The 15168-nt window shown below is 40.2% G+C and overlaps 1 protein-coding gene across 1 annotated transcript in view; it reads left to right on the top strand.

The window, feature by feature from the left end:
• The first annotated feature begins 1864 nt into the window (after positions 1–1864).
• The window catches only part of LOC100565900 (store-operated calcium entry regulator STIMATE), a 68879-nt gene continuing 55575 nt past the window's right edge, over positions 1865–15168 (top strand). The window contains exon 1 of the mRNA XM_008110255.3: positions 1865–2142. Coding sequence (XP_008108462.1) covers positions 1989–2142 — 154 coding nt within the window. The 5' untranslated portion in view covers positions 1865–1988. The remainder of the gene's footprint in view (positions 2143–15168) is intronic.

Below are 15168 nucleotides of genomic sequence, written 5' to 3'. Positions count from 1 at the left end.
AAAAGAAAAAGAAAAAAAGAGTTCTTTCTCCTACTTTTATTTATTTTATTTATTTATTTACATCACTTTTACCCCACCTTTCTCTCCAAGGAGACTCAAAGCGGCTTACAGTAAATAGGCAAAAATTCAATGCCTAAAAACAATGTAAAAACAACAATTCATATAAAACAGGTACCATTACAAAATAAAATCACATTACATAAAATTTTAAGAATGTCCAAGATTAAAATCCATTCATCCAGAATCCTCAAGTCTTCGTACAGGTCATGTAAAGTCCATATTCTTATTCATTAAAAGCTTGTGTGCACAGCCATGTCTTTAAGGCAGGGGTCCTCAAACTTTTTAACCCGAGGGGCGGTCCACAATCCTTCAGACTGTTGAGGGGCCGGATTATCATTTGAAAAAAAAAAAACAAATTCCGATGCACACTGCACATGTCTTATTTGTAGTGCAAAAACAACAACAACAACAACAATGAAAGAACAATACAATATTTAAAAATAAAAATAATTTTAACCAACATACATTTATCAGGATTTCAATGGGAAGTGTGCTCCTACTTCTGGCCAATGAGATAGTCAAGTTAATTAGGGTTGTTGTTGTTGTTGTTGTTGTTGTTGTGTGCCTTCAAGTCATTTCAGACTTTGGGCGAGCCTAAGTCTAAAATGTACTTATTTATTATTTATTTATTTACTGCATTTATTTACTACATTTGTATCACACCCTTCTCACCCCAAAGGGGACTCAGAGTGGCTGACAAATTATATGTACATACAATATATTATATTATTAGCATAGCATATAGCATATATTAGCATTATATATTACTTTATTGAACTATACCACTAAACTGTAATATTATTAGTAATATTATATGTAATATAGAATATATAATTAATATTATTATATGGTATTATTATTTGTGTTATATTGTATTACATTATAATATTACTAGCTGTGCCCGGCCACGCGTTGCTGTGGCAAAGTGGTGGTGGTATTGGTTAAAAATTGTTGTGTAATTTTTATTTGACGTTATTTGTATTTTTTAAATTAATTTACTGTAAGTTATTTTTTTATTTAATATATTTTATTATTTTCTTGTATTATTTTTAGTTATTTTCTGTTATTATAGTATTTTATTGTATAATTTTTTTAGCGTTTTTAATTATTTTTAAGTGTTTTTTATTATTTTTTATTGGGTTTCTAGGATATCAAGTTGGAGGAGCTTAGCCTTCTAACTGGCAGCAATTGGATAAAAGCAATTATTCCTCTCTCTGTAATTAGGACTTTATTTTTCTTTTCTTTTTGTTGTATCAACCTAGAGGCGTGGATGATGGGTTGTGTCGTCAAATTTCGAGGTTGGGGGGCCTGTAGTTTTGGTGTTTTGTGGGTCGCCGTGATGCCATCACTCTTTTATATATATAGATTATCAATATTATATGTATATACAATATATTATATTATAAAACTGAGGGCGGGGGCCAGGTAAATGACCTCGGAGGGCCGCATCCGGCCCCCGGGCCTTAGTTTGGGGATCCCTGCTTTAAGGCTTTCCTGAAGCCTAGGAGAGTTGGTATCTGCCGTATGTTGCTGGGGAGGGTGTTCTTTGGACTTTCCATGGATATATAAGCCCCACTTGCCTAGTTTCCAACAGAGCTCACAACCCCTGAGGATGTCTGCCATAGATGTGGGCGAAAAGTCAGGAGAGAATGCTGCTGGAACATGGCTAGACAGCCCAGAAACACACACAACAACCCAGAACTCGATTCTAATTCTCGTCCCCACCCAGCTCGGGGCCAGGTGAGGAGGAAAGCCACGCCCACTTGCCTGGCCACGCCCCAAGGGGAGGAGTCTTCTAAAGCCCTGAATTGTTGTGAAGCCAGGCTGGAAGGAGGCAGGCACGCCCCCAAGGGGAGTCCGTACAAGACCCTTCCCCAGCGGAGGAGGCGCTATTGGAGGCTTCTTTCTCCCTGGCGGAGTCTGGCTCCATGGAAGCCTTTCTGGGCAACGCCAGCCCTTCCTCCCTGGGTCCCTCCGAAGCCCGGCGCCGGCCGCAAGGATGCTACGACGGGGAGCTGCTCGACCTCTTCGGGGTCCTGGTCCAGGCGTTGCTAGCTGTGGTCGCCTTCAGCACCCTCATGCGTAAGAGACGCGTCCGCACCGCACGGTTGTCGCGCTATAGCCCCGCTTTAACAGCCATGGTACCCTTGGGTTAGGTGGGGATGAAAGACTCTTGGTTGGGAACTATAGAGAGAGAAAGCATGGGTTTACCTTTGGGTGCACCTATACCAGTGATGGGCAACCTTTTGCACTTGGTGTGTCAAAATTCGCCAAAAATCCTGGGTGGTGTGTCACTTTGAGAAAAACACCATAATTTCGCAATATGTATAGTTTAAATAACAAAAATGCATAAGTGTAATATACAACTGTATTTAATAAATCAAAAACTATTTACTACCATTATTTCCATGTACAACAATCTATGGTACTTCTTGCATTTTAAACTTCACAAAGTTTCCACACTGATTTCTCTCTATTCTAGTTTCAATATAGTCATGAATAATGAATATTATTATTATAGTAATAATATGATATTATGCTACAATAATAATAGAATAATAATAGAATGATATAAATATAATATAATGATATAAAATATATTAATAAGATAATATAATAATAGGATATAATAATAATCTATATACAGTAGAGTTTCACTTATCCAGCACTCGCTTATCCAACATTCTGGATTATCCAATGCATTTTTGTAGTCAATGTTTTCAATACATCGTGATATTTTGGTGCTAAATTCGTAAATACAGTAATTACTACATAGCATTCCTGCGTATTGAACTACTTTTTCTGTCAAATTTGTTGTATAACATGATGTTTTGGTACTTAATTTGTAAAATCATAACCTATTTTGATGTTTAATAGTCTTTTTCTTAATCTCTCCTTATTATCCAACATATTCACTTATCCAACGTTCTACCGGCCTGTTTACGTTGGATAAGCGAGACTCTACTGTATATAGAGAGAAAGCATGGGTTTACTTTTGGGTGCACCTACACAGTAGGATCAATGCCCTTTGATACCACTTTGAACTGCTGTGGAATTTGTAGTTTGGAATTTGGTTGAAGCACAACACTCAGCAGCAGGGAAGGCTGATTGCGCAAGTAGAGCGAATGCAGTTTGATGTGTTGTCGAATTCTTTCATTGGTTGTTGTGTGTTTTCCGGGCTGTATGGCCATGTTCCGGAAGCATTCTCTCCTGAGGTTTCGCCCACATCTATAGGAGGCATCCCCAGAGGTTGTGTGGGAGAAACACACAACAACCCATTGCAGTTTGACTCCACTCTGAACTACCAGGGCTCAATGCTATGGGATCCTGGGAGTTGTAGTTTTACAAGGTCTTTAGCCTTTTTCTATCAAAGAGTTTCTCATCAAAGTTCTTATTCCCTTCCACAATCTCCCTGAAGGGACTCGGCCCGGCTTACATTGGACCAAGTGTCCATAAGACAATAAACAAACAATCCATTAAAACAGAAACACAATTGAAATAAAAACATGGTCAGATAGAACATTTGTCCAGCTGAATCAAAAGTTTTTTTCCCCCATCTCAGGAGCGACTTGAGAAACTGCATCACTAGAATACGCAATGTGCAATGGTGACTTTTTGGATTAGTGTGTCTTATGCCTATGTATATCCCTGACATGATGCCAGGCATTCTGTTCTGTACCCTTTTTTGTGTCAGGAGCAACTTAAGAAACTGCAACTTACTTCTGGTGTGAGAGAATTGGCAGTCTGCAAGGACGTTGTCCAGGGGATGCCCAGATGTTTTTTACCATCCTTGTGGAAGGCTTCTCTCATGCCTCCATGTGGGGAGCTATTGCTGACAGAGGAAGCTCATCCACGCTTCCCTCTCCCAGGTTGCATTCAAACCGGCAACCTTAAAGTCAGCAGTCTGTCAGCACAAAAGTTTAGCCAATTGCACCACTAGGGGCTCCAAACAAAGTTAAATAAGCACAAAAGTATAAACCATTTGCATCAAAACTTCATCCAAACAATGCTCAAAATCCAAGAACCAGGGATACTAAAATGGTCGTGACCAGACTATCAAAAAGAACTAGGCATGGGAAAGTGCAAAGAGCCAACTATAGGGCCGGGCATGGAGCACAGGGTGAAGGGAGCAGAGTCCTATCTGACTAACTAGGGACTAGATTAAATGGGGCTAATAATTCCCGAATGTTTGCTAAAACAGCCAGGTTTTCAGCTTATTGCAAAAGGTGGTCAGTGTGGGGAGGGAGTTCCAAAGTTGGGGGTCACCACTGAGAAGGCCCTTGTGACGGTGGTGGGAGCAAGAGAAGGGCCTCCCTGGCAGATCTTAAAGTTGGTTCATAGGGGAAGATGCGGTCACGAAGAAAGGCAGACCCTGAATCGTTTAGTTAGTGTTTGCGTCATTGTTGAGCCTTTGAAACCCATTGGATGACTTTGGGTGAAGTCACACTCTCAGCGTCAGAAGGAGGCCAAGGCAACATCCCCTCTGAATAGACCTGACCAAGAAAACCTCATAAGATAACAATAATAATTGAGTTGCTGTGAGTCTTTCGGGCTGTATGGCCATGTTCCAGAAGCTTTCTCTCCTGACATTTCATCCACATCTATGGCAGGCATCCTCAGAGGTTGTGAGGTCTGCTGGAAACTGCACAAGGGAGTTTTATATATCTGTGTAAGGTCCAGGGTGGGAGAAAGAACTCTTGTCAGTTGGAGGCAGGTGTGGATGTTGTAATTAATCACCTTGATTAGCATTTGATGGCCCTGTGGCCTCAAGGCCTGGCTTCTTCCTCTCTGGGAGAATCCTTTGTTTGGAAGTGTTAGCTGTCCCTGATTGTTTCATGTCTGGAATTTCTCTGTTTTCAGAGTGTTGTTCTTCATTTACTGTTCTGATGTGGCCGAAACATCAGGAGAGAAAGTTTCTGCAACATGGCCATACAGCCTGAAAGACTCACAGTAACCCAGTGATTCCGGCCATGAAAGCCTTCAACAATACAAATAATAATCATCATCATAATAATAATAATGGTGGTGGTCCCGGTGGTGATGGGCACATTGGGTGCCGTGCCAAAAGATCTCAGCCGGCATTTGGAAACAATAGACATTGACAAAATTACGATCTGCCAACTGCAAAAGGCCACCCTGCTGGGATCTGCGCGCATCATCCGAAAATACATCACACAGTCCTAGACACTTGGGAAGTGTTCGACTTGTGATTTTGTGATATGAAATCCAGCATATCTATCTTGTTTGCTGTGTCATAATAAAATAATAATAATAATCATCATCATCATCATCTATTTATATCCCGCTTTTCTCCCTAAATGGGATCCAAAGTGGCTCACAACATATTAAAACAGTACAAATCAAACAGCATAAATAACAAATAAAACCATCTATAAAACAAAACATAAATAAGCATTTAAAACCATTTAAACACTCATGTTGCGGGAAGAACTTGTTGGACAACAACAAGCTACAAACCTCAGGATTGCCAATACAATATTGGCAATCAAAGTGGAATAATAACACTCTGTAGCAGTGTAGTGTGATGGGACCCTTTAAGTCTGGCTTTCCCCCCTTCCCTGCATTTCTTTTTCATCAGTCCTCTTTTCTCTCTTCCCCATATCCTTTGTTCCTTTTTATCTATCTATCTATCTATCTATCTATCTATCTATCTATCTATCTATCTATCTATCTATCTATCTATCCATCCATCCATCCATCCATCCATCCATCCATCCATCCATCCATCCATCCATCCATCCATCCATCCATCCATCCATCCATCCATCCATCCATCCTTCCTTCCTTCCTTCCTTCCTTCCTTCCTTCCTTCCTTCCTTCCTTCCTTCCTTCCTTCCTTTTTGGCTTGCCTTGACAAGTATACTTTGCTGCATGTTTCAGAATACATTCAAAGTGCTAAGCAGAGCTGATCCTGCTCAGGCCCCATATTCACTGCCATTGTAATGCATTATATGGATATATAATCCAATTTGGAGCAGTTTAAACTGCATTATGAGTCTACACCAGGCATGGGCAAACTTTGGCCCTCCGGGTGTTTTGGACTTCAACTCCCACAATTCCTAACAGCCGGTAGGCTGTTAGGAATTGTGGGAGTTGAAGTCCAAAACACCCGGAGGGCCAAAGTTTGCCCATGCCTGGTCTACACTGACCATATAATGCAGTTCAGCATGCATTATGGCAGTGTAAATGGGGCCCAGTTTCCAGGATCAGATGGGATGTTATTTAACACTGTTGGGGGCTAAATGGTAAGGAAACCCCTCTTTTTCTCTCTTTTGTTGCTCAGCAAGGGATTCTGGAGGCCTTGTGCTTTACCTGCAGCAGTTGTGAAACTCAGTCTGTCTCAGTTCAAGCTTTATTGCATTGCTTTCTGCAGACAACATTGAAAGTCTGTGTTTCTTTAGTCTTCTTTCACCATCCTTCCATTGATGGTGGTACTAAAAACTTCCCACTTGACAAAAGACAAGGACCAAAGGGCAGACAGTTGGGCACAAACATCAGCTTCTTGTCTGAGGCTTTGTCAGCTCTGTCTTTCTCTAGTTCTTTATTTTTCTTAAATGCAGAGATGCCAACTGCAGTGGCAAGGCATTTGGCTCCTGCCATCTTGGCATTGCCTAACTCTACACAGCTTTGTTCAGCAGACTGTAACGAAAAGGGGCCTCTATGCATGGAGAAAGTAGAATATAAGGATGGCAGATGGAACAATATCTCTTTGGCAGATGCTTTAAAATAAGGGATGAGCTGAGGCAGAAAATAGATTGGTTCTAATTTATTTTGGCAATCCCATGTCCCATCAGGGTACTTCCAAAGCCCAGACCCGAACAAAAAAACCATGGCAAATATGGAAGGAAAAATGTGTCCCCAAATAGTCCTAGCCATTACTAAAACTTGCCAACTTTGCTTGTTTTCCCTCTGCTGCTCCCCCAATGTGTAAAGTTTGAAAGCACCATGCTATTGTAGTAGTACTATTGATGTAAAGTTGGAAACAACTTTTGGATTGATGCACCTTCTTAATATTTTCTTGAGATTTCACCCACTTCATGCAAACTGAGTATTTTTGGGTTGCTGTGAGTTTTCTGGGCTGTATGGCTATGTTCCAGAAGCATTCTCTCCTGAAGTTTCACTCACATCTATGGCAGGCATCCTCAGAAGTTGTGAGGTCTGTTGGAAACTAGGAAAGTGGGGTTTATATATCTGTGAAATGTCCAGGGTGTGAGAAAGAACTCTTGTCAGTGTTGTGGTAATCTCTGAACGGTTAGACTCAATTTAACCCTCTGGAGGAGATTCCATCAAAAATCAGCAGAGTAGCAAAAGCAAAGCTTTCAAATGCAGCAGTTACTTACACGAGGTGAGTAAAGAGAAGCCTTTGACCATTTAGGATTGCAATGGACTGCAGAGTCTCAATAAAAGTTCAAAAAAGTATTTATTCAGATAAAAAGAACTCCATTGTAGATAGAAAGGCTTGGGAGCTGTCTAGTCTACTCTAGACTGGTTTCTAAGGAAAAATAAGAAAGGAAAAATAACAAACATCTAAATAGTTACATCTTGCCAGGAGGGATGGCAGGACGTGTTGTTAGCTTGAAGAACAAAAGGAGAAGAGACTGAACCAAAATGGTTCCAACCTCATGGTCCAGTTTATTGGGGCCATAAAAGACATTCTGACCAATGGGAAGTTAGTGTCCCTAAAGATTCACATTTCTACTAACTTCAAAGTAAAGGATGTGACATAAACAGGATAGAGTGAAACACAGTAAAGCCTGTCTGGGCATGCTTTGGAAACAGGGAAAGGATTCCCTCAATCTAACTCTATCATCTATCTAACTACATCTAGACTTGAGTAGTCCAGGATGATTCCCAACAGTCTGTTTGAGGCAAGTGTGAGTGTTGCAGCTGGCCACCTTGATTAGCACTGAATGGCCTTGCAGCTTCAAAGCCTGGCTGTAAGCACCTGCAGATGCTTACACAACCATACCCTTGTCTGTGCTTTGTCTTTTACCCCATGTGTGTGAATTGCTCATATATACAGGCCGGGCATCCCTTATCCAGAATTCCTATATCTGAAATATGTCAACATCCAAAATCAAGATAGGGACAGCACTGCTTTCTGTTTATTCAGTGTACAGAAGCATTGTTTCTGTACATTGTCTATTCCCAATCCCTCCCATTTCTTCTATCTCACCCCACTTTCCATGCTCTTCTGCCATCTCAGTTCTTTCTGAAATCTTTAGCGACTTAAGGTTAATTGTTTCATGTAACTGATTAATGGACAAAACTTCAGCCGGGTTGTTGTATGTCTTTCGGGCTGTGTGGCCATGTTCCAGAAGCATTCTCTCCTGACGTTTCGCCCACATCTATGGCAGGCATCCTCAGAGGTTGTGAGGTACCATCATAGATGTGGGCGAAACGTCAGGAGAGAATGCTTCTGGAACATGGCCACACAGCCCGAAAGACATACAACAACCCTGTGATCCCGGCCATGAAAGCCTTCAACAACACATAAAACTTCAGCCATTCATCAGTTGGATTAAGCAATTAGCAGCCTTTGTGTCTTTTGAAAGAGGCTCTTGATTCATCAAGATAGCTTCCTTTTAAAAACATCTGTAAAAAGACAAGTGTTTGGAAGAACTGCAGGGGGTGCCTTCCTGCAGTGCGTGGCTGTATCATCCAGAAATAATGGGCCTTCTCTTTTAAAGCAATTGTTTTATATATGCATTTAGTGATGATTAAATTCCATCAGTGGATTGCTGATTGAGTCAATCAGTGCATTGAGTAATTAACTTCTCTGCCTCTCTAATCAACAGAAAAATTACCCAAGAGAATAAAACAAAAATTCAGATTTGCAAGTGAGCAATGGTTTTATTAAGTCTGACTGCAATTTCACAATTTTGTGCCAGCCTCTACCTCTTTAGTCAGGGTTAGAAAGCAAGAATGTGAGGAAATGGACAAAAGATACCCAAAGATCCAGAAATTTGAATAAATGCTTTAAGAAGTTATAGAACTACATAGATATCTGTTGCTTTGATGTATTAGAGACAGCTGCTGTATACCTTGCCTGTTTTAGGCATGCACACACAGCTACAATAGAATCCGCTAGTAAGATTTCACTCTTATTTTGTTGAATTTGCATACTGCAGAAATCCGAATACCAAACAGTCTGTGCTTTTATAGCTATCCTTCATCCTCTTCCCAAATCAATGCTGCTTAAAGAAACCCTCAACTGGAAAGAGAATGAGGAGGCTGGATAATAGCAAGACCTTGTAAAAAGGAGCTTCTTTGTCAGAAGCTTTGTTAACTGAGGTTGGCTTGTATTACTGCTGAATTGTTTGTCTTGTAAGCAGTGTGCATATATGTGTGTGGGTATAGGTTTGAAACCTTGCAACATAAGATTAAGTGAGATTACTTAAATACAAGTCCTTGTAAGTTTTGAAGGATCTAGTCTAAAGATGGCTGCAATCCTGTGGTTCATTTGGTAATAAATCTAATTGTTTTTCAAGGCAATAGCTCTTATTGTTTTGGAATTCAAAGATAAAAAGGAGAAGAACCTTATGTCACTTGTAAAAATAATCATTTTTTTCTGCGTAACATTCCATGGTCTTGAGACTTATTTCTTTCCAATGCAAGTTTTATTCAGAAATATTTTATATTTATCTGAGATACACCCAGCCTTTCTCCCAAAATAGGTCTCCAGAGTAGCTTAACAGTGTAGGCTAAAACAAAATAGCTCAAACAATAGATTAGATGCAAAAGCTTAAAAAGCATCAAGCAACCCAATTAAAACATAGACAGGAGTCAACAAGACAGTCTGTGTTTTGTAAATGTTAAAAAAGTTACAAAAAACACCCAGTTCCCAGCTGAACCTATTTAATGTCGCTGTCACAAATAACAGTAGAGTACAAAGTGGGACATTTCCTTGGCATGTTTTTAAATTTATAGTTTTTAATTTTGCGAGCCACTTTGGGACTGAGCCCTGAGAACAAAGCAGGGTATAAATAATGATTACTGACTTTTAGCACAGAGACTTGTAGCCACCCCAAAGCATCATTCTTGCCTGTTGCCTGAGGGATCCAGAGAATTACAGTTTATAACAGTTTGAGTCCATTTTAATTTAATTGAGACTCAGTTTCAAGGAATCTGAGGTATGTAGTTTGGGGACTTCTTAGGATTCCCTGCAAGAAGGTTCTGGTTCATTCCACTGAATTGCAGCACTATAATAATTTAATTCTTTGCAATTCTTCAAACAACTAAATATCCCAGGATTCCATAAAATGGAGCTATAAAAGTTAAAGTGTGATTATTCAATTGTATCATATCGATGTGGGGAGATGGTGGCGGGATATAAATAAAGTTTTATTATTATTATTATTTATGTGCAACTTTCATGATCTCCAAGTAGCACTTGTCAATGGAACATGGCCTCATTCCCTAGTTCCATTGCCATTCCAAAAATATCAGGAATTCCTGCTTTTTCTAGTGCTATTGCCTGAAGCTTGATCTACAGAGATTGTCAGGCAAAGTTTTTTCAAAGTGAAGTAGTAAATATGATCACTTTCTAATGTCTGGAGATTCCTCCATTAGGAGCAAGGGCTAGTGAAAAGTTGGCAGATTGGTGCCCTTTCATCTCCCAGAGTCTGCACAGAGCAAAAACCCACTGCTTTTCCAATTCATCCATCACAGTTGAGTCTATATCAGTGGTTCCCAACTTTTGGGCCTCCAGGTGTTTTGGACTTCAGCTCCCACAGTTCCTAACAGCTGGTTAAGCTGGCTGGAATTTCTGAGAGTTGAAGTCCAAAACACCTGGAGGCCCAAAGTTGGGAACCACTGGTCTGTACAGTACAACTCCTGTATGCACATATGATAGTTTCTTGGACATTGTGTGGTCCCACAAATCCATAATGGTGAACCCTATTAAAATGAGAAACTTCCAGTGCCAGAATACCATATCATCCTATTGGAGGTCCTTAAAAAATTCCAAGAGAGGCTATACTTTGTGGATAAGCGAAACCACAGAGGATATAAGGGTTGTATTATTCTTGGTAGCTTCCCGAACTCTGAACTTGACCAGCTTTATATCTGCTTTCTTGGCATGATTCACTTCTTCCGGAACAGAGATTGAAATGTTTATGTTGCATGTTAGTTTTAATGTTTTATTTATTTATTTCCATCATTTCTACCCCGCCCTTCTCACCTGGGGTTTGAGTTTTAAAAATATGTTCTGCTTATCCTTTCTTAACTATTGGAAATAAGAAATCTACAGATCTAAATCTATTCCAATTCCTTTGTGGATATATTGTTTTTTTGCACACAAACCTGATACAGAAAACCAGCATTTGGGGTCACCAGTCCTATCACCAAAACTTATTTCTCTCTGTTCTGTCCCTTCTCCAAAACTTTTAAGAAGTTTAGAACTAAAACAGGATTTTTTCAGGAATCTTGAGAGTTGTGTGTATGCAATTTGCCTTCCTTTGGCACAGCTTTTGCACTATAGAGTGCATTTAAAGTACCACATTTGCACTTTTATCTGTTATGGAAGCCTGGGATCAGTACTTTGGAGAGACTACAGAGCTTTCTGGCTGAAAATTGTCAGTGCTTCTCCCTGAATGGCAAATCCCAGGATTCCACCAAGTAGAATCATAGCACTATAAAAATGTAATGTGAATGATTGGATGAAATCACAAACTTTCCTCTTATCATGGTGTCTCTTATCCCAGAACTCTTCAACCAAGGGGAGATTGCCATATTAGTTTCTTGCAGAAAGAAAACGAAAAGTCCTACAACTCTCTTGAAGATTACTTTATTCTCTTTGGCATAAGCTTCCATCTTTCTTATTTCTTTCACACATACAGCCCCATCCAGCACCGATGTTATCCTTCCTCATTCTGTTTGTGCCAGGTGTCTCAGCTTGGCTTGGGAAGGGGTTCCCTTTATTTTGACAAAGCTGTTCTTCTTTGGACTTGGATCACACAGCTGTTCAGTATACTCCTTCCATTGTTCTCCAGGTCAAGCCATCTGGGTGAGCAGCGTTGGGGAAGCCAAGAATGTGAAGGCAGGCATAAGCTCTGTGTGTGTGTGTGTGTGTGTGTTGGGGCATTGGCTGTGTTGGTTTCCAGGCAAGGTCTGTGCTTGGGAGAGCGTCAGTACCTTCCATTCCAGATGGATTGTGAATTTGATGAACACCCGGAAAGTACAGATTATTTGTATTTTTTATTATCAAGACATTTAGTTTTTAAAGGCTAAAAACGGCAACCTTTCATTGCTGAAAATCTATGTTTTTGTGCAGTATGAATGCAATTTATGTAAGTTTTGTTTTTGAATGAAAGACATCATAATTGCACTTTTTTGGTAAAGTCATACCTTTTGAAACAAATGTATCAAAACCTCTAATCTCAGCAGGAAATAAACTTCTGTAATCCTTCATCCTTCTATGTGTGACTGAAATAAGTGAGGATTTACATCGATAGCAAATGCACAAACAACTTGTATATCAGTTCCCTTTGTATTTTAGATAAGGCAAGCCTTGTTGGATCAGACAAAAGGCATCTCTTGTCCTTTGTCCTCTTGCCCACAGTTGCCGACTGGTTCTGTGTGGGAACCCTGCTTAGGAAGAGGGGAGTGGAGATATGCACAAACACCCTTCTGGTTCCCCAGTAAGCCTTTCTTTACAATCATACAGTGTCATAGAGTTAGATGAGACCCCAAGGACCATCAAGTCCAACACGCAATCAAAGCACCCCCAACAGATGGCCATCCAGCCTCTGCTTAAAAACTCCCAAAGAAGGAGACTCCATCACTCATGGAGTGATCACTTTCTACTACCAGGAAGTTCTCCCTAATGTATAGGTGGGATCTCTTTTCCTTGAATTGGTTGCTTCATTGTGTCCTAGTCTCCAGAGCAGCAGAAAACAAGGTTTTCCTTTCCTCAGTGTGACATCTTTTCAGATATTTAAACATGGATGTTATGTCCCTTTCTCTCAGTCTTCTCTTCTCTAAGATAAACAGACCCTAAGCCACTCCTTATATTGATTGGTTTCCAAACCTTTGACCATTCTACTATATGATACGATTTTTGCTCCTGGGTTTTAAGTGTCACTTCCTAATTGGTTATATTGTAAAAACATAGGCAAGGTTTATTAAACTGCAAAACCGTGGTTTTTGAGGGACATCCTGGAGCACATTTTGCTATAGTTTTTCAATGAAAATCTCAGAGAGTCTCAACCAATTGACCGTAGTTTGTGGCAGTCACAAAAATAAAGTTTCTGAAGCAGACCAACTACCTTCAAAGTAAGTACTGCACAGTTAAGCACTAAATAACACTTTCAAAACAGGAACATATTTTTTTTGCAAATTTTGTTACATAGTGTAATTTGTTTCATTGTTTTTAGCATTTTCTTGTTCTGATATTTTTGGGAAGCTTACTTGGGTCCCAAACCGGGACAAAAGCAAGACCTTTTGCATATCGCAGTTGATGCTGATCCATCTCCTTGACAGAGTTGTAAAGTTTTAACAAATGTTGAAAGAAGGAATGAAACATGGACCATCTTTCTGAAAAATACAACAGATGTTGAAGTGAATCAGTAACCAGGAAGTTACTAGGACATCTTAGCACAGATAAGGGGATTAACATGTTTGTGATGTTGAAAAGGCTTTCTCCACTGCAAACACAATTGTGAGTGAGTTCTGTATTCAGCAATCCATATCCAAAGATTCAGCCATCAATGCCTTAAAAATATTTTTAAATATCCTAAAAGCAAACCTAAATGCATTTGTTTTATATAAGGCAAGCCATTTTACGATTACCTTGGATACAATGGGATTTCAGCAATCACTGATTTTGGTATCCATAGGCGTTCCTGGGATCAAACCCCAGTAGATACCAAGGGTCTACTCTGTTGCTGAGTGCTTTCCAGGTATTTCCAACTTAAGGCAACCAGAAGGCAAATTTGTCATGATTTGGCAAGATTCTGAGGTTGAGACAGTGTGACTTGCCAGAATGCTTCTGTGACATTCTCTCCCAGAGTCCTATTTCAATATAGAAGGATAGCGTGGGGCAAAATCCCAGGACCATTCAGTCTAACCCCATTCTGCCGTGCAGGAATATACAATTAAAGCACACTTGACAGATGACCACCCAGTCTCTGCTTAAAAACCTCCAGAGGAGGGGACTCCACTCACTCTGAGGCAGCAGATTCCCCTCAAACCACTTCATCATTCTGACACTTCATTCAGTCCCACTTTATGAAGGCTTATGTTACCATTCCCTTTCTCTCAGTTGGTCACAAAGATGACTTTGCTTATTGATATAGATCAAGGCGGCTATGTCTTTGCATGGCTGATTCAAATACAGTTTCCATTACCAGAAACTCCTGTAATCTGATTTTATGTGGTAGGATGTCGTTGTTACCTTCCAGCTATTGTTTAAATATTTTCATTTATCTTGACTGCTGTTAAGATAACTTTGATAGGTTTTGCATTTTCTCTCTCTCTCTCTCTCTGCATCCTATTTTTTTAATCTCACATTTGTATTTATATGTCTGCCAGCTGACCTGGTTCTCAGTGGATTGGCTGAATAAGTTTTTAGGCCATATAAAACTTGGTTGCTGTGAGTTTTTCCGGCTGTATGGCCATGTTCCAGTAGAATGCTGCTGGAGCATGACCATACAATCCGAAAAACCCAGAGCAACCCAATGATTCCAGCCTTGAAAGCCTTAGACAAATAAAACTTGTACGAAACCCACTGGGTGACCTTAAGCCAATGACTTCCCTTTTCTCAGACTGAATCACCTTGTAAGGTTGTTGTAAGGATGAAGTCTGGAGGAGGCTCCATCCTCCATGGGGGTTGGCTTGAGTAGATGGGGGAAAGGTGGAGCAGAAATGTTGCCAAGGATGTAATGGTTGAGTCAACCTGTGGGTCCCCAGGTGTTTTGGCCTACAACTCCCAGAAATTCCAGCCAGTTTACCAGCTGTTAGGATTCCTGGGAGTTGAAGGCCAAAACATCTGGGACCCACAGGTGGAGAACCATTGGAATACAACCAGTGTAGTGGTTTGGGCATTGGAGATGAGAATTAGAATGTCCTCTCAGCCATGAGCTTGGG

This window comes from Anolis carolinensis, chromosome 5 (genome assembly GCF_035594765.1).
Source record: "Anolis carolinensis isolate JA03-04 chromosome 5, rAnoCar3.1.pri, whole genome shotgun sequence".
In the NCBI taxonomy this organism is placed as follows: domain Eukaryota; kingdom Metazoa; phylum Chordata; class Lepidosauria; order Squamata; family Dactyloidae; genus Anolis; species Anolis carolinensis.
Note: the sequence above shows the minus strand (reverse complement) of the source record. Positions and strands in the feature narration are given on the sequence as shown.